General features: G+C 35.5%; 4 protein-coding genes across 4 annotated transcripts; 2 read left to right on the top strand and 2 right to left on the bottom strand.

The window, feature by feature from the left end:
• Window positions 1-1,388: 1,388 nt before the first annotated feature.
• LOC116019180 (protein FAR1-RELATED SEQUENCE 5-like) lies at window positions 1,389-4,772 on the top strand. The gene is made up of 2 exons (XM_031259324.1): window positions 1,389-3,871; window positions 4,352-4,772. Exons 1-2 carry the CDS (start codon window positions 1,670-1,672, stop codon window positions 4,517-4,519), a joined length of 2,370 nt encoding a protein of 789 aa, XP_031115184.1. The 5' UTR covers window positions 1,389-1,669; the 3' UTR covers window positions 4,520-4,772.
• A 700-nt stretch (window positions 4,773-5,472) lies between these two features.
• LOC116019017 (diacylglycerol O-acyltransferase 2D) lies at window positions 5,473-8,408 on the bottom strand. Its single transcript, XM_031259081.1, has 9 exons — window positions 7,964-8,408; window positions 7,800-7,874; window positions 7,577-7,662; window positions 7,140-7,246; window positions 6,895-7,050; window positions 6,258-6,344; window positions 5,918-6,015; window positions 5,743-5,830; window positions 5,473-5,652 (listed from the first exon to the last, which is right to left on the bottom strand). The coding sequence occupies exons 1-9, from the start codon at window positions 8,158-8,160 to the stop codon at window positions 5,551-5,553; spliced, it is 996 nt and encodes a 331-aa protein (XP_031114941.1). The 5' UTR covers window positions 8,161-8,408; the 3' UTR covers window positions 5,473-5,550.
• A 1,611-nt stretch (window positions 8,409-10,019) lies between these two features.
• Window positions 10,020-11,588, bottom strand: LOC116019235. Its single transcript, XM_031259383.1, has 3 exons — window positions 11,133-11,588; window positions 10,922-11,038; window positions 10,020-10,312 (listed from the first exon to the last, which is right to left on the bottom strand). Exons 1-3 carry the CDS (start codon window positions 11,487-11,489, stop codon window positions 10,235-10,237), a joined length of 552 nt encoding a protein of 183 aa, XP_031115243.1. The 5' UTR covers window positions 11,490-11,588; the 3' UTR covers window positions 10,020-10,234.
• A 4,865-nt stretch (window positions 11,589-16,453) lies between these two features.
• LOC116020917 (probable L-type lectin-domain containing receptor kinase S.5) lies at window positions 16,454-19,540 on the top strand. Its single transcript, XM_031261487.1, has 2 exons — window positions 16,454-17,758; window positions 18,678-19,540. Exons 1-2 carry the CDS (start codon window positions 16,522-16,524, stop codon window positions 19,454-19,456), a joined length of 2,016 nt encoding a protein of 671 aa, XP_031117347.1. The 5' UTR covers window positions 16,454-16,521; the 3' UTR covers window positions 19,457-19,540.
• The last annotated feature ends 714 nt before the right edge of the window (window positions 19,541-20,254 follow it).

The raw sequence follows: 20,254 nt of genomic DNA, 5'->3' as shown, positions 1-20,254 counted from the left end.
ATATAAGATTGTTGTGCTATTTTGTGTTATAGGACAGTGATTAATATATTGATGTGTCTGTTACATATGCATATTATGCAACAGTGTATTGGGAGGAATAGTGATAATCGCAGGAATATATGGAGTGCTATGGGCAAAGGAAAGAGAAATGAAGCAAGTCTCGGCAGTCTCGGGCGCTATCTGTGACATAGAAATTGCCGGAGAGTAACCAACTCATTTTAATTTACTTATTTTCATATTTTATCTCATCTACTATTATCAGTATTATGCCAGTTCTGTTTCTGGACATAAAAATGGGATTTTTTTTTTATTTTTTTTTTATGTATCAAGTTATTTTCATTTCAATAAGGCTCTATTTGGTAGAGTTTATTTTAGAATTTAAGGGGTTGTTTGGTTCAAGTTATACAACATAATTAAGAGAATGTGACATTTCAAAGTTTACATTCCTATATTTTTTTTTGAAGGTAAACGTAGCTATTCCATTAATTCATAACATAAAGCGTTTACATCAACGATCAATGAAATGGTAAACCATTCCTTACAGTCAGACATAGAAACAACTTTTCATAGAAAACTTGAATCGCAGACTGTTTCATAACTATGAAGCTATGTTCCTTCAAGGAGCTTAAAGCTTCATCAAAGATCTGGGTCTTCGAGAATATACTTATTCCATTAATTCCTATATTTGATTCATGCTATCTTACTTTCCTAAGAGAATATAACCTTCTCTAAAGAATGCAACTTATCCACATAGAATTTTGAAAGGAATGTGATTCCTTACCTTTCTCGTGGTTTTAGACGGTGAGACCCATCATTGTTTATTTTAGTTCTAATAATAATAAAAATAAAAGGAAGATTTGAGGAGTATTCATGGAGTTACTATATCTAGAGGGACCCAAAATTAGCCGCCTTTTCTTTACTCTACCACTTCTTATTATCATTCAACGCAAATGATTTGAGTGTGGAGTTTTCAAAGATATTTTTATTGAGTTTAGCACAAACTCCGGTTATGTTATTAATTATGATAAATTTTAGCAAACACGTGTTTGATAACTCAAGGGAAGTGACTATGAATATTATTTATAGGCATAAGGCAATTGTAAGGGAGAAAATTGTGAGCAAATTATGGGCTTTGTAAGGGAGAAATAGAAAAATAAAATTATGGGCTTTGTAAGGGAGAAAATTGTGAGCAAGATTAGTAATTGAAACAATAATCAATTTGTTTCTTTGTCAGGGAATTAATGAAATTTTTTTGTTTATGAAAATAAAATTAAAATTATAGTAAGGCATGATGATTTCCGTGAATCCGATGTCCCTCCCCAATACCCCTCATCCACATCTGCTCGAAAGTCGAAATTCCGCACTGTAAATCGTCAACTTAACTTAATCTTCACTGCAAACCTAAAACCCCCGACCCTAAATTTCCACCGACTCAAAACAAATTTCAGCACCGCCATAAATCACCAGCTCATAAATTCACGTCTTTCACGGATTAAAATTACAGCTTTGATATGTTTTGAATCACGTAACATAGCCGCAGTCTTATATACTCGTCAATTTCATATTAATTTTACATCTATTATCTATACACACACAGACACACTCGATCGTGTGTGTGATTATATTTTTTATGTATGCGTGTATGATTATATATTCAGCTTGAAGAAAAATGGAGTTTGAACCAATGAGTATGGGGAATGATGTGATCGAATTTGATATGATCGGAATTGGGGGCGGGGTTGTGGATGGCGCCATTGACATTGAACACCCGATAGAGGATGATGATGATGATGATCGCGGTGGCGGTGCAGGAGTTTCTGTTGAAATTCATGCGCGGGATGGCGATATGAACCTCGAACCTTGCGAGGGGATGGAATTTGAATCGGAGGAAGCTGCGAAAGCCTTCTACAATTGCTATGCGAGACGGGTAGGGTTTAGTACCCGTGTGAGCATGTCAAGGAGGTCTAGGCGAGATGGAGCGATTATCCAGAGATCGTTCGTTTGTGCTAAACAGGGCTTCCGAGTTGACAAGGCGAAACCGAGCTGCGATGGCGATGGCGGCCGAGTTAAGCGCCCTAGGGTGGAGACTAGGGTTGGTTGTAAGGCAATGCTGTTGGTTAAGATTCAGGAGGAGTCAGGGAAATGGATAGTTGCTGGGTTTATCAGAGAGCATAACCACGAGCTCGTCCCGCCTGATAAGGTGCATTGTTTGCGCTCTCATAGACATGTTTCCGGGGCAGCTAAAGCTTTGATTGATACCTTACAGGGAGCTGGAATGGGCGCGAGCGGGATCATGTCTGCATTGATCAAGGAGTATGGCGGGATTAACAACATCGGGTTTACAGAGCGCGATTGCAGGAATTACATGAAGAGTAGTAAGCAGAGGACACTTGGGGGTGATCCCAAGATCCTCCTGGATTATTTGAAACAAAAACATGCTGAAAATCCAGCATTTTTGTATGCTGTTCAGGGAGATGAGGATCAGTGTATGAGTAATGTTTTCTGGGCTGATCCTAATGCCAGGAGTAGCTATACTTATTTTGGTGATACTGTAACATTTGACACCACTTACAGGTCAAATCGGTATCGATTGCCTTTTGCCATGTTCACAGGGGTGAATCATCACAGACAGCCTGTGTTATTTGGTTGTGCCTTCCTACCAAATGAGTCCGAGGAATCATTCGTTTGGTTGTTCAAGACTTGGCTCACAGCAATGTCTGGGAAACCACCTGTTTCGATTACAACTGATCACGATAGACTGATCAGGTTGGCTGTTACAGAGGTTTTCCCTGAGACACGACATAGGTTCTGCATGTGGCATATCTTTAAAGAATGCCAAGAAAAGCTTTCAGATGTGCTCTCCAAGCATCCAAACTTTGAAGCAGAGTTTTACAAATGTGTGAGTGTGACTGAGTCCATCGAAGAGTTTGAGTCTTGTTGGTTATCCCTAATTGATCGATATGATCTCCGGGAAAATGAATGGCTTAAGACAATATTTGCTGACCGTGGGCAATGGGTGCCGGTCTACTTGAGGAACACGTTTTTTGCTGAAATGTCTATGACTCAACATAGTGATAGCTTGAATTCATATTTTGATGGATACATGAATGCATCAACAACTCTCCAGCAATTTGTCAAACAATATGAAAAGGCTCTGGAGAGTCGCTATGAGAAGGAAGTCAAAGCAGATTATGACTCCATAAACACTGCCCCTGTTCTTAAGACTCCATCGCCCATGGAGAAACAGGCTAGTGAGATTTATACTAGAAAACTGTTTGCAAAGTTTCAAGGAGAGTTGGTTGAAACACTAGGTTTTTTGGCTACGAAAGTTGAGGATCAGGAGCTAATAACTACATATCAGGTTTCCAAATTTGGGGAAAGTCAGAAATCATACTTGGTGAGGTATAATGTTGGGGATATGAAAGCATTGTGTAGCTGCCAGATGTTTGAATTCTGTGGTCTTCTCTGTAGGCATATATTGACAGTCTTTAGAATCACGAATCTTCTTACTCTACCTTCTCAATATATCCTGAAAAGGTGGACTAAGAATGCAAAAAGTAGTGTCATGTTGGATGAAGGAACCAACAATTCATTAAATAGTTGTCGAGAATCTCTTACTCAAAGGTATAACAATCTTCAGAACGAAGCGCTAAGATATGTAGATGAAAGTGCCGGAGATGAGGAAATTTATAATGTGGCATTGGATGCTTTACGAGAGGCTGCAAACAAAGTTGCCATTGCTAAAAGGAACAGTGACAAACTGTCTATTGTCAATGGACCTGGGGACATACAAGAATGCACCATTCATTTAAGCCATGCAAATACCAGAAGTCAGGATCATCAATTGGATACAGAGAAACCATTACCCCTAGTAAGTTGAGATTTTACCCTTCTTTTTTTTTTCTAACTGTGTAGATGTGTATAATTTAAGATAAATTTGTGAGGCAGTTGTGTTTTAGAGAAAAAAGAGCCTGGCAATATCACTAAGAATATAGTCTTTGTTTAGGGTTTTTACCATTCTTTCTTAATTATAAGCTGGAAAGATCAGGTATTTGACTCCAAAGTTGCAGGCATCATTACTCATTAGATACGCTTTTATGTTTGATTGTAGCCTGCAACCTACAGTAGTACTTTGAGCTTTGTATCGAATTCAGAGATTATTGGATCATGAAAAGTCCTGTTTGTTTAGCTATGTTAAATTCTAAGATTTCTGGTATAGTATCAATGTTATGAATTTAGGCCATCTATTTTTGTTTCATACTATAGTCTATAATGGTATGATCAATTAATTTCATCATGAGAATGTTAATGTCTCATTACTTTTTGACTAACATATCCAATTCCTTTGTAGGATGAACAGGACAGAAAGATACAGAGCCTATCGAGGCAGCTTGAGCATGCAGAACAAAAATGTGAAGCATATCGCGCAAACTTACTGTCAATCTTGAAAGATATTGAGCAGCAGAAGCTTCAATTAATGGTTAAAGTTCAAAATATCAAGTTTGGGTTGAAAGACTAAGGAATGACTTTGTAAGTTGTTACAAAATGGTGTTTGGTTTTACTACTTTTTAGCTGCTTAAGTAATTGATAGCATTCTTTGTAAGTATTTTTTTTGTTTTCAACTAGCTATTCACATGAAGCAAAACTGAGCTCAGTAATAGTCCAATTAGACATATGGGTACAAATGAAAATGGGGTTATGTATCTTAATATATAATATTAGGTTGTGCACCTTTCATTAATAAATAATAATTTGACAAGTGAATTAGGTAATTTTGTTACAAATTATTATATTTTCATCTTCTCTGTTTGTAGTGGATTCAACCCTAATTAAATATTTATATTTCAATTTGAGTCAACCACAGTAATGAGTATCCATGTTAAGAAATCAATAAACCCAAATCACATTAAAATTTCGAAACTATACATATTTATAATTTCCTACAAAGCAATATAATTTATAATCTAATTTAAGCTCCCTTAAAAAGGTGATAGAGAAATTAAGTACTGTAATAGCGTGTTTGGTCGAGAGGAAAAAATTATGAAGAATTGTGGTAAGGAGAAATAAAATTATTGAGAATGAAAAGGGAAGAAGTAATATAAAGATTAAAATGCCCTTTTGTAATAATAAAAATAATAATTACTAAGGATAAAAAAAGTCTTTCTTAAAATTTTTCATTTCATGCTTCATTGAATTCAGCTTCATTGAATTGGAATTCATAGGGAGGTATGGATTCCAAATAATTTGCCAAGCAAAAGAATTGCAATTAGTGTGTCGGTGTACCAAACATCCCCTAAAGGATAAGATTTCCCTGAACCCACTAGGGTTATAGGGCCTACTGAATCAATGGCTAATGGACAACAAAACTGTATTCTTGATTAGGGTCTCAGCAAACTGTTTTCTTTGATTTGATTTCAAGATTTCATTTTCAACTTTGGTTTAGATTGCTTCATTCAATTTGAATGCCTTCACTATACCCTCAATTTCCTTTTATTTATTTATGCTTTGTATTTTAGTACAACATTAAAACAAAGTGCAGATTAAAATACATTAAAGAATTCTTAGCTCCCGATCATCATGCCCAAACTTCTTTTTGTGCTTTTCAAAGAGATCTTGCAGTGCTTCAACGAATCGATCATGCACTGCCACAACCTTTTCAATACATTCAAGAGGATAGTCAATTAGGACAGAAAAGAATGTGCATAGATTTAAGAATACTGAAATAGATGTATGGAAAGATACCTCTCCCACTGTGGGCTGTGGATTTCTCTTGACTTCAATGGGTTTCCCAACCACAACATGCAAGGGTTGTCTAAAGGGTATAGGAGATCTGCAAGAGAAGGTCCAGGGTACACTATGAGACTGATAAACTGATTAGAAACTTTAATAGAAATGATTTGTAAGGTGAATGGCTTACCCCATGATTCCCCAGAAAATAAGCGGTGTGAACTTTATAGCTCTGGAAAATTCCAAAAACAGTTTGTTGTTCAGCTTCCACCACTTGTAGACACCTGACTGCAAATTTCACACAAAAATGGTAGGGTAACTAGCCTTGCTTTTTAACAGAAGCATCAAATATCAAGTGTGTGACACAGAATGATTGGCAGAGCAGTGAACAGATAAAATTTACTATGAAGCAAGCAAACATATCCAATGATAGGAATATAAACTGTACTAATCCTCAGAAACTCCCAAATTTGTGGACAGGAAGTAGTTACAAGAAATGCAAGGCAACAATGAAAAAAGCCAAAAATCACCTGGCCAAAGCAAAATACAGGAACCAAAGGCTTGCCCGTTTCTATAGCGATTCGTACAAATCCTTTTCTTGCTTTAAGGAAAGCAATCTACATAATAGATAAAAGGTCCCCATAAGAGTTAATTCCAAGCAGAGTAATCAACATTACAAGGAAAGCGAATAGTGAAATTAGCATATCAATACATCTTTCAGCATCTAGAATAGAGTAAGTTTAACTTTCTTGAGAACATGGTTTTTAAAAGAGTGTCAAAATAAACTAGAACTTACAAGTTCCCTTTTACTTTTATAACAAACGCCGAAATGAGACTTGTTAATAAAAAGGTTTTAAGACTCCCCTCAACCATGTGCTTAATGCACATAGAAAAATACAGGATTGTGGAGCACCATTTCACAAAAGATGCATGTTGGCACAAGGTCTTGTCACCTTTTAATATCTAAATCTACTACTATTATAGGACAGCACAACAGGTTATGTACTTATGTCACTAAATTGAGTAAATCAGTAAACATATAAGAATACCAAGTGAAACTGGGGATTTTATCACTTTTTCTCCTTCACCCCTTTTCTTAAGGAAGTAAGATAAATGGTTTATAGAAATCAAGTATATCCTAACAGAGCTAGATGGTTTATATTAAACCTCAGAACTATGATCCATATAAAATGCTTCTTGAACTCCACCAGGCACTATGATGCAGCTATAGCCAGATGACAGAAGGGACTTGAAATTTTTCCTTGTTGCAGGTGATAGTCCCAACCAAGTCCATATATGCCTCAAAAATGGTGTAAAAAATACCTGTCAAGAGTTTGAACAGTCAAATAGAACTCAACAAAAAAATGACCAACTTCAAGACTTCTTGCTAAGCAGGAGGCAGCAAGTCTTACAGCAGTACTAGCAAGTACTTTGATTCTTGGCAAAGGCATGAAGCCTGTAAGGTCGGCGAGTGAAACAACTCCAATTGGCCAAACCGAATGTGGTTCATAGCCAAAAACTGCAAGAAGAACAATAGCACAGTAAGTTCACTGTTCATACCAAACAGACTGGGAAACTTTTTCTGTTCTTAATTTGGGGAGCAGCAGAAGGGAGAGCAAAGGGAGCTGATAAAATTACCAAAGCAGAAGGAAAACTTTCTGCATTCTTAGTGTCAAAATTACAATTTCACAGAACAATCACATACAATGTTACAGAAAACAAATCACGAAAGGGAGAATATAAAAAGCATAACAAATTTCAAGAAGAAGACAGTGATTGCTTGATCGCCAGAATAGTAAAGAATTAAAAATAAACTCCTTTGCTTTCCCTTCTTTATTGGAGAACTTACTGTATGCTTGATTGGGATCGAATGCTTTAATATCCTCCACATGCAGGTGCACTGGAAAGTAGCCACAAGCATGCTTACATATGAACCTGAAATTGGCCAACTTCTCAAATAGCACATCACAGTGAAATCGAAATATTTTCAAAAAAAAAAAAAAAAAAAAAAAGGATAACCATGGAACTGAAGCATTTGAATAGATAAAATTGCAAAATAATAGAAATCAAACCTAGCTAATCTTCGGCCCCATTTACTTTTCTCGTCAATCGGAATCACCGCAAATATCAACAACACTCCTACTACCCTGGATCAAATGAAACAAAAAATTCAAATCTCATACAAAATGAAGGCGGCATCTATGTATAGAGCTAGGGAGGAAGTAAAGAGCAATACGCAATGGCTTTAGAGAAGGGGAAGAAGACGAAGGAAAGCAAGACGACGATGCAGTTCAAGTGGATGGAGCCAAGCCACAGCGACATCGCAAGTATGGTCTGAAACAAGGAGCCGTCTCCCGTCCCCTTAAATTCCGCCGGAGTTGGCGCCGGCGCCGGCGCCGGCTCCTGCTGATCTATCCCGCCCTTTTCCTCCATCAAATCCAAACAAATCAACAAACAATCCCTCACGTCCTATGCGTTCGCCTGTATATGCATACAAATATATGTGTGTGTATATAAATATAGGTATATGAAGCAGGTGAGAAAGTGAAAGAGTAAGCAAATCTAGAACAGAACTCTGCTTCTTCTAGTAACTACGCTTTGAACACATCGTCTCCCTAACAGCCTGTCAACCTCCAACCTCCAACAGTCCAACTCTCCTCAGAGCGGAGGCTACGGGTCGGGTCGGATCAACGGTTCTATAACGAGCAACTTAGCAAAGGATTTTTTTTAATCTAACCTGACCCGGATGAAAAGTGTATGCTCCGTATTATTCCGGGTCAGATCCGAAAAGCTGTTTTCACTGTTCAACTAACTTTTCTGTGATTTCTCTGGATCCAATCCCTTTCGTTCGTGCTACGAATTAATTATAGTCATAATTACCATAATCTTCAACTAAAGATTCTGGAAAACTCATTTATTGTTAAGCATCATAAATAAAAATAATTAATATATAATTTAATTATCATTTTAGTTTTTTTTTTTTAATCTTGGGTGGCTCTGGCTAGGGAAATCCACATTCACCGTATACATTGATTTAATTAACAAATGATCACAAAAAAGTAAATTAATATAAATTGTTACTGATTCAAACTAAAAGGGTCAATAAACTGCTCTTATTTAGAGTCAAATTTTCCCTCCTCCCCCAGAATATATATATATATATATATATATATATATATATATATATATATATTATACGAATATATCTTAAGAATGAACAATTGCAGTGTTTGGAGTCAAACCGCTACTCTAAATCGCTAATTATCATGTAATCAACATTTTGACGGATTATAGTCAAATTCGCCAAAAGATGCCGGATCCGTTAGTTATCCAAACAAGCCCATATACATAGCGGTTTGTCTTGATTATAGTGGTCAATAATGGAGTTGCGAGCTTGCGTCTAGGGACTGGACTCTCTTCTTTTAGAAGTTTGCCAGCGAAAAAGACTGATATGGGCATGTTTCCATGACTTCTCTTTTTCATTCCCATTATTTCATTTCTGCAGAATGAAAAATATCACATTTTCTAAGATTTACTAAATTTCTCATGGAAGATATCCAACCCCATGAGAGAATTCAAAGATTCTTTTTTTTTTTTTTTTTTTTTTTTTTTTTTTTTTTTTTTTTTTTTTTTTTTTGTTTGTTCTGCACAACGTGTGATATGATTGCAATCCAAAAGCGCCAAACACGCTTTCAACAGTTAGCAAATCTTGAGGTTGCTTGCACGTTACTGTTGCAAGTAAGAATATACTCCCTTCATTGCTCCAATATAATGGACCATTATATTATCTGCAACTCAAATAGCCCTACTGTCCATTTATTCTTACCAGAAAACAACCTTGTAAGAAACTGAGGAATCTGTCAAATAAGCTCTCAAGATGGGTCTTAAGACAGTCTAGAAGGTGTCCAAGAAACACAGACCAAGCGGCCTAGAGTCAACAGAATAAGCTGTCAAGATGGGTCTAAAACCGTCCTCTAGAGGAGTAGAGGGTGTCTAAGAAAACACAGACCAGCCCGCATAGGCAGCTCAACTGGTAAAAGGGGTGAAAGTTTGGGAGCAAAGAAACCAAGATGCCCAGACTCAACATGCCACTATTGTTCTTTCAATATATTATAAACAAGGCAACACCAAAATAAGTAAAGATCAATGGTTAGATATACATGCCAGGGAATTCACCATCAAGAAAGAACAGCTATATATATAAGCATTGGCAAGTAAAATGTTAGAAGATTAGAACACTTGTAGAGAAGTATAGAACAAGATGCTATGCACACCAGCAAAAAATGCCCATAGAAGCTAAAGAGAGGGTTGAGTTTTCACCTTTGTATTAGTAACATGAAAAACAGTATTCATGTATGAGTTACATTGTCGATGTTTCAGATTGGGATGACAATATATTAGCATAGCTAGCTTGCACAACGAAGTAATCTCAGTGCCACTGTGCAAAAATCTTTACAAGTAGATACAACTCAAACGAAGTACATTGTACAAGTGAGTAACAAAGAATCTATAGGTACCCATCCCTCTTGTCTTGCTCCTCTGCCTCCTTGTTAGCCGCTTGAACCGATTTGAACCAAAGAAATCCCTGGATTTTAACATTCTTTTCAACCAAACTATCTATGCATTTGTACTCATGTAGCATCAATAAAACCTAAGCTAGATTGTCACATGTGTAATTTACCTAACCAACTAGAACATTTGTGTTTTCATGGATTGACATGGGAAAAGGGATACAACTTTCCAGACATTTATCATACCATTCATACATTCCAACTTCTTAAATTTGATCATTTGAAAGATTAACAGAACCAGCTAAACTAAAAAGCAAAACTAGGAACACAAAATTTTGCAGAAACCCATAGTAGCAACTAGCAAGGATAACTAGAGAAAGGAGGTGTTGGATAAATAGCTGATAGCTAATAGCTATTGGTTATTGGATTAGTACTGGGTTTGACTAGTTGATAAGATTAGAATGTTTGGTAAAATAGCTGTTTGCTGATTACATGACCTTCTCAATAAGCTGATAGAAAGAGCTGCTTTGAGTAGCTTTTTAAATTTTAGCATTTTTGAGCAATAAGCAGTTAACAAAAGCTAATTAATCCAACAATTATATTGGTTGTTTAACAAGTTAAATAGCTAACAGTGACTGATATGCTAACTATGGTACCAAACAGGACCAAAATGAAAGACTTACAGAAGAGGGAATGCCTGTGAAAACAAAGAACCCAAGTAGAGGAGCATAAAATGCACTATCGGGGCTCACAACTCCAAAAACGGGTTTTTGATTCACATACTCAAAAATCGAACCGATCTGCACAAAAACCCAATTTAATAATCCATCAAGACGCAATCTTTTTGCGAAATTCATCAAATCCACATAGTATTGATTCAAGAGAAAGGCTTACAGCAGCAATGGCAGTGATAGATGAGGCCAAAAGATACACATAGAAGGGAACCTGAAAGCTAGAAGAATCTTTCTGGGACTCATTTCTGGCCCACGGTGGCGGCTCTTCTGACCCGGGTTTGGCCCAAGACGGAACTGAAGGGTCTTCTCCGTCTTCCTCTTTGCTTGTGTTCTTAGCAGAGCCCTCTGTGACGGCCAAAACTCTAAACTTTCTTTGCCTGTGGGAAGAGCTTCTCTTCTTACGGTGATGATTGGGCGTGGTGAAATTGGGGCAACATAGAATGGGTTTGCTTGAAGAACAATGGAGCGGTGAATGTGAGGTCGGGCCGCAGAGAGATAGTGAGGCTAGCGTCGCCATGGCTATTGCTTTTGGCCCTAATGGAACCAATGGCTGATGTTGGCTCACTCGCAAAATCTAGTGGAGATAAATCTACTGCATAGAGTGTCATTACACATCCACGTAATTGGGGCATTTGTGCTAAACCGTCTCACAAACTTTTTCTTATAATGATTTGAGGTTATGCAAGGAATAAAATCGCATTAAAAAGGTTCCTTTCCGCCGTCTTGGTAAATGGACGTTAGTTGATTGCCTCAGAGGTATGATTAGTTGATAACATTAGTTGATTGTAGAAATGTGTTTGATACATTAGTTGTTAGCTGATAGATGTTTGATATAATTTATTTTCTCAAAAAACTAATTAAAAAAGTTGTTTTAAGTAGTCTTTGAAATTTTAACATTTTGGAGTTACAAAAAACTAATTAACCAAACACTTATATTAATTTTTTAATCAAATCAAACAACTAATAGTAGTCAAATAAATCAAAATTGGCTGATATACTAGTTATTTTACCAAACATGTGTGCAATGAACTAAATTAAAAGATTTGTTGAAAAAAATCAAATGTATGATTTTCAAGTACAAGAATTATGCATCAATTACTCAATCAATCACTTCTTTCACGACACCATCTCACGAACTTTGATCCATAAAAATTTGGTATGGGTTAACAAAATAGGTATGGAAAACATTCTGCATGGACTTTTTGCCAATTCTTCTTCTTCAACATTCTGCATAGACTTTTTGCCAATTCTTCTTCTTCTTGTCAATTATTTTCTTTATATTATCAAGGAATGTCAATAGGACCAACTTGTTCCATGTCAAGCTGTCGAACTTATCACTTTAGACTTATCATTTTTTTTGTCGAGTTTAAAATATTTTGCCCTAACCTTAACACATTACTATCAAACTTACCAACAATCTCAACTAAAATTTTTGACAATTTAAAATTAACATTTTAAATTTTCAATTTTAACAAACTAGCACATTTTACATTAATAAATATAAACATAAACATAATTTATTTCGTCTAAATCGTCATTTTCAAACTCCAACTCAAAAACATAATATAATTATGTAATAAATAATTTAAAACATAATGCAAGTATGTAACATTTCTATTATACTTTAAAACAATAGTTGAAAATAAGCATTTTTAGATTATATTAATTATTTACTTATTTTATTTTTCATAATGGATATTAGTTTAATTGTGCAATGCATGTATTATAACTAGTTAGTAAATTTAAACTTAAACATCATTGAATCAATCTAAATTCTCATTTTTTTAAATTCAGCTCAAAAACATAACACAAGTATGTAATATAATGTAAGTATGTAACTTTTATATTTATACCTAAAATGTTTAAAATAAAGCAATAGAATCAACGACATGAAATTTGCAAATAAAATTATGTTTAAATGTTGCCGGTCACACATATATTAATTTATATCTTATAAGAGAATTAACAATATAATGCTAGTTTCATAATATCAAAATAATATAATGACCTATATCAGTATATATATTTCTTTAACATTAGGTCTTTAATTTATGAATGATTGACACTGTGTGTATGAATGAGTTTAAATGAGAACAACCAACTCATGTAAAAAGTGAAAACTGATCACTAATTGTTATTGACTAAGACTAAACATAATTAAGGTGGTACTCTAACTATAATTTTATCCTAGTAATACTTAAATCATTGTCTTTTTCATTTTACCACCCATAATACCTATTTATAACTATGTAATGACATAAAAAAAATATTTTCATACTTCATATCATCACAATTATAATTTATGACTATTTTTATTTTGTTATATCTTTAGACCCAAAAGTAATCCACATCTTCAAATAGTATTCTACAATAACATTAAGTATACAGAATAATATTTAGGAGTTACTCCAATAAAATTGGTCAGCCTGTTAGTTTGGTAATCATCAAATTTCAAGTTTAAATTTAAGTATGAATGACCTATTAGTCTTATTCATCTAAGCCGATAAAGTATAGACAACCTAAATTAGTTTATCTTTTTTATGATCATTTTATTTTTGTATGACTTAAAAAAATAATACTCGTAATAATTAGGTCTCAGCTAGTAAACTTGTCAAGTAGCAAGGTGAGGACCATTATGCATGACAAAAAGACACGCAAGACTTTTGCAAGTAGACTTGAAAGTTTCAACTGACAAAGAGCTAAGTACGTAGAATTAAATGTTTCTAAGATCTGCACCCTTTCTGGGTGGGAATATCCTTGGATTATGCTCATATATATATATATATATATATATATATATATATATATATATATGAAAGAATGACTTGTCATTATTTTTAAAATATTTACGTGGGTTTTGATATTTGTATGTGTTGCAAAAAAAAAAAATGATAACTGAATTTTTAAGGGTAAGATATGACAATATTGAGCATATATATATTTTTATGAATTACGCATATAAAATACTAGTATAATAATATAACAATAAAATTAACTTTTATAGAGTTCATATAAGATTTTCTTGATACAATTTACTTTTCTTATATAATTTGTGAATTATTATACAATAATTGAATTTACATTATGTACACTTTAAAAAAATTAATTTCGAATTTTGCTTGTCATTTGAAAAAACGTAGGCAACACGAGAACTGGATTACTGGACAAAAAAGACATGCAAGCTGGCTATTAAGTGTGGACATGTCTCAACCCCACATTTGTTCCATGTTATCCACCTCTATCATTCTGGAATGCTACAAAATAATAGCTAGGAATAACTCCACTCAAATTAATCAAATTGCTAGCTTAGTAATTATACATAAAATTTTAAGTTTAAATTATATTCCAGTATGAATGATATATATTAGCGTTATTCATTTGAATTAATAAATTATAGACAACTTAAATTTTATTATTATAATTATTTTTTGTTATCCTTCGATTTTCCATGTGGCCTAAAAAATTAATGATCAATAGGTCCCAGCTTGTCAAGTAGCAAGGTGATGATTAGGACCATTATAGACATGACAAAAAAGACATGCAAGACTTTCGCAAGTAGACTTGGAAGTTTGCAACTGACAAAAGCCTACGTAGAATTAAATATACAAAAATCTGCACCCTTTTTGGGTGAAAATATATTTAGAAGACTTCTATTGCATATAACCTCAAATTATACTCTCTAATCTTTACTCTATATTTTGATAAACAATAATATGATATTTTTATTATGTGATTTTTTAGAAAAACATTTACATAAAAAATTTGTGAGAAAGAATAAGAAACGAGAGTGCATATAATATTTTTCTATTTCGAGTATGTTCATATATAATAATTGAATTTACCTTATTCACATTAAAAAAAAATGATTTCGAATTTTGCCTGTTATTCAAAAAACGTAAGCAACACGAGAACAGGATTACGGTACAAAAAAGACATGCAAGCTGGCTATTATGTGGGGTCGTGCATCAAGTCATCAACCCCACATTTAATTTGTTCCATGCATGTTACCCACCTCTATCACTCTCAGGAATGCTACCTAGTTCGTTCAATACTTTAGTAACATGGTCTTTTTAGCAAATAAATATAAAATTGAGTGTTATTTTAACATAGTTGTTTTATAAATCACACATAAAAATCGAACTGCATTAGAAAGACTTGATACAACAAACTTTATAGAAAAAGTTTTGATAATAATTGAACTCATGAGTTACATGTCTTCCATTTACTCTTTTTCTATGTATGTCATGTTTACTTTTTAAATGTTAAATATTTTATATTAATTTATTTTATATCATCTTAATGTACTTCTTAAATATATACATTTTATTTGTGAAAATTAAATTAAATAATATATATATTACAAATTTTAAAGTAGCAACCATACTAAAAATCATATTAGTAAAATTAAAATTCGAAATCTTTTAATATAAAAATTATACTCTACTTTTCAAACATCACTTCTTTTGATGAAGAAAAAGAAAAGAATAAAGAGAAAGATTTATACTTTATATTATCTTATATAATTTTAAAAGTATATATAATTTTTTGATTACTATTAGCTTTATTCTAAAGTAATATCTGTTCAATATATTTTCTTCATTTATTTTAGTCTAATGAGTCAATGGCTATGTTTGGCAAACCTAGCTGAAAGCTGAAAATTAGCTGAAAACTTAAAAGTTATAAGCTCGAAGCTAAAATCTGAAGAGCTGTTAAGCTAGCTGGTATGCTTAAAACTGTTTGGTAAAATTAACTTTTTGATAAGCTGATAAATGTAAAAAAGACTAAAAAGGGCATCTTCATACAATTTAAATAGTTTTAAATTTAAATAAGTTTGTTTATATATTAAAATATAAAATAGTAAAATTAATATATTTTAATAAAATATAAAATAAGAACATATATTTGAAAACATATAAAGTAAAAACAAAATATTTATAATTCATAAGATTACAAAAATTAATGTTCAAACACAAATGTCAAATTGAAATTACAACCAAACATATTGAAGAGAAAAAGTCAAAAAGGTTTAGCCAAAAAGGTTTTAATTGGGAAGGGTAAATGATGTCATTTCTTTAAAATAATAAGGTTAAAGATGGAAAAAAGTTAAAAGCTATTAGCTTATTTTAGGAAAAACAAAACTTATAACTTATTAGTAGTTTAAAGTAAGTTATAAACTCCTAAATAAGTTCTTCCAACAGAACCAATATCCAAATATTGAGATTTGGTCCTGTGACTTTTCTCGAAGCGAGACACATATGGCAACTATATCAAATATAAAAGATAAGGAGTATCTATCTAAAGTAATTTTATTTTTTTTTTTGAAAAAAAAAAGTAATTTTTTTTAGCGACGGAGAAAAATTCGGATATGCATCCAAATTAGATACTTTATGGTTAAAATTGACAAGTTGACTGGGTTGACTGGACTCAGCTACCAGTCAAAAAGACGTCTATACTAATTGATAAAGTAATTGAGGATCTCCACTCTTCTTCAGTAGCTCTCAGTCCTTCCCTTCTTCTCCGGGATCCTCCTTTCTCACAAACCCATTAAAATGAGAGCAAAGCTTTCCGCCGCCGTGACTGCCGTCGTCTTTCTTTGCATCTTCCAGTTCCAGTCCCTATCTCAAGCCGAAAAGCTCAAAACTTTCCGATTTGAGTATGGAAACTTCAATCAAAGTTTCTACAACATTTTGGATGTCAAAAACGCAACAATCAGCAATGGTGCCCTCCAAATCACCCCAGACACGGCCCAAGAGGAATCGTATATGCTCAACACATCCGGAAGAATCTTCTTCAGCAAGTCCTTCAGGCTCTGGGATAGCAGCGACGTAAAAACCAGAGTCGCATCTTTCAACTCATCTTTTCTCCTGAACATTTTCCCCCAGAAGGGCTTCGCCGCCGAGGGGGTCACGTTCTTGATTTCTCCGACCAAGGACGCGCCGCCGGCGAACAGCTACGGGGAGTATTTAGGGCTCACAAACGCCACCACGGATGGGAACTCGCGTAACCAAATCGTGGCCGTTGAATTTGATACTTTCAAGCAGGATTACGACCCGGATGGAAATCACGTAGGGCTTGATATAAACGGGGTTAGATCTAAAATGGTTGAATCTTTAGGGCCTCACGGGATAATTCTGGCCCCTATTAGTACAATCGCGATTTACTATAATATCTGGGTGTGTTATGATGGGGTAGCTAAGGTTATAGAAGTCTACATGGCCGAGCAGAAGAGAAACGACCCAACACCGCCGCGCCCATTTTCGCCGGTGCTAAGATCGGAAATAAACCTCCGGGAGCATCTGAATCAAGAATCCTATTTCGGGTTCTCCGCTTCAACTGGGATTAAGTTCCAGCTAAACTGTGTTTTGAGATGGAACTTCACAATTGAGTATTTCCCGCAAAAGAAGGGATCTTTGTGGGTAATTGCGGTGGCGATGGCGATGGCGGTGGCCGTGGTGGTGGGGAGTATAATTGGGGGGGTTTGGGTTTTGTGGAGGAAGAGGAGGGTGAGATCTAAGTCAGCTATATTGGGGGCACTTCAGTCATTGCCTGGAACAGCTAGGGGGTTTGAGTTTAAGGATTTGAAGAAGGCTACTAACAAGTTTGATGAGAAGAATAAGCTTGGAGAAGGGGGGTATGGGGTGGTTTATAAAGGGGTTTTGGCTGGAGAGGAGTTGGAGATTGCAGTGAAGATTTTCTCAAGAGATAGTATCAAACAGGAGGATGATTTCTTGGCTGAGCTTACCATCATTAATCGCCTCCGCCATAAGCATCTTGTCAAGCTTCTTGGTACATTTTCTTCTCCTCATCATCTTCATTTAACAATCATGAAATCCCCTTGTTATTATAGCTTGAATTATACCTGTTTTGATGGTTCTGTTTCTTTCTAATGCAAAGTGATAATTGTTGTGTGTGTATGTATATATATTGTGAAGTGTTGGGTATGTCTCATATCTACGGAACAGAGTGGAGTTGGTCGGCCTCTATGGTATAGTACAAGGGTATTTTTGTACAAGTACATATTTAGAGTCACATATAAATATGTGAATCTTGTCAAACCCAATGTTGCAGAAGGCGCAAGGCACTAGTCAGGTGCTCGGGGGCGCCTAGTGTCTAGGCGGCCAAGTAATCTGAGTATATGGTCTCCACTTTTTTCACTTAGGGCTACGATATTTGTTAGACTATTATAATTCCCAAACTAGTCAATTGCATAGGTTAGAGGACTAGTTGAGCACATGGCTGGAGAAATATAAAAGAGGAGTAGCCGAGCATGCAAAAAAACCACTTGGCTAAGTTGGGCACCGACTCGGTCAAGTTAGACGCCCGACTCGACTGAGTTAGGCGCCTAGTCAGCCGGTTAGTCGGTTGGCTGATTAAAAGCTGCCTAGGGCTGAAATCGCCTCGGCCTAGAGGCGCTTAGCGCTTAGTTAGGGCTTAGGCGGTCGCCTAGGTCGAATTTTACAACACTGGACTCAAACCACATAAATCTTGTCTTTTTTACTTTCTGTCATTGTTGTTGCTTCTTGTTCTTGTTAATCGCAGCATGAACAATCCTGAAAACTAGCAGAAGAATACAGGTTGCCATAGAGAGAATCCAAAATGTCTGCTTTTCTAGCCATGCTTGCCTTTGGTGTGTATAAGGAGAATTGTGAAGTAATAATAAAGTAAACATGTGACTATGTGAGTATATAATGTATGTTTGTGACAGGATGGTGCCACAACAAGCATGGGAAGTTGCTTCTGGTGTATGAGTACTTGCCTAATGGCAGTTTGGATAAGCATCTGTTCTCAAAGTCAGGGGGAGTTCCTCTCAGCTGGAACCTCAGATACAAGATTGCATCCGGGGTGGCCTCGGCCTTGCACTATCTGCACAACGAGTACGAGCAGACAGTGGTGCACCGTGACCTCAAGCCAAGCAACATCATGCTCGACTCCAACTTCAACGCCCGCCTCGGCGACTTCGGCCTGGCACGGGCGCTAGACAACGAGAGATCCTCGTACTCTGAGACTGCGGGAGTGATGGGCACAGTGGGCTACATTGCGCCCGAGTGTTTCCACACCGGAAAGGCCACTCCGCAATCTGATGTCTACGCGTTTGGGGCGGTCTTGCTGGAAATAGTGTGTGGCAAGCGCGCTGGAGCCAAGATTGGCGGTTTTGAGTACTTGGTAGACTGGGTTTGGCACTTGCACCGGGATGGACGGATCCTAGACGCAGTCGATGGGACGCTAGGAGACGAGTATGCTGTCGAAGAAGCCGAGAGACTGCTGCTCCTTGGGCTGGCTTGCTCACATCCTACTGCCAATCAAAGGCCACAAACATCAGCCATAGTTCAAATGATGCTAGGGTTTTTACCTGTGCCACATGTTCCACCCTTCAAGCCTTCATTTGTGTGGTCTTCCATGGTTCCAACCAGCATAGATTCTAGTTTAACTGAGACCTCAAGCTTTACAACTTCTCTGAATAGCTCTGCAGTGTACACTCAATAGTTTTTTTTTTTTTTTTTTTAATACAACCAACTCTATTACATTGTAATATTTGTCCATACATACTTTCTCAACCTGTTGAAGCACAAAAAGTTAGTATCGCCTCGATCTCATGACCTCTCATATGAGAGGGCCACTACATGCCATCTGAGCACAATGTGCTTGGTTACACTCAATAGTTATTGCTTGCTCAGATTACTTTAAAGTTTAAATTGCATTCCAATGGCTTGACAGATCCAATAGTAGTAGTTGCAATCACTCTCATTCCTTAAAAGTAGAATCTCATCTCTAATTCTATTAAAGTTTCTTTGGGCTTTTGCCAAACATACACTTTTAGGCACAACCTTAAAATATGTGCACTAAACTTATGCATGTTATGCTTGGCATATTCTAGTGTGATAATTTATAAATGAGTGAAAGGGTCAAATAATCCCTTTTTGAATTTTATATGAAAAAATCAATGAAGTTAGAGTGTGATAATTTATAATTGAGAAAAGGGTTAAATAAGCCCTTTTTTGAATTTTATATTGAAAAATCAATCAAGTTCTTAAATTTTAAAAAGTTACACTTCAACACATTAACTTGTCATTTTTTTTACATTTGAATCCAATAACTGGAATTTCTACTCTTAATATTTGGTATTAGTGTTTCGACAAGTCAACGACTCCTTCCTCAAGAAGAAGGTGACACCGGTTGCCTTCTTTCCTTCTTGAGAAAGAAGGCGCCGCTGGTCATTTTCTTTAGTGGGAAGGCGACCAGCGAGCATTCGACAATTTAAAATTAGTTGTGCTTATTGGATAT

Source organism: Ipomoea triloba, chromosome 5 (assembly GCF_003576645.1).
Source record: "Ipomoea triloba cultivar NCNSP0323 chromosome 5, ASM357664v1".
Taxonomy (NCBI): Eukaryota; Viridiplantae; Streptophyta; class Magnoliopsida; order Solanales; family Convolvulaceae; genus Ipomoea; species Ipomoea triloba.
Note: the sequence above shows the minus strand (reverse complement) of the source record. Positions and strands in the feature narration are given on the sequence as shown.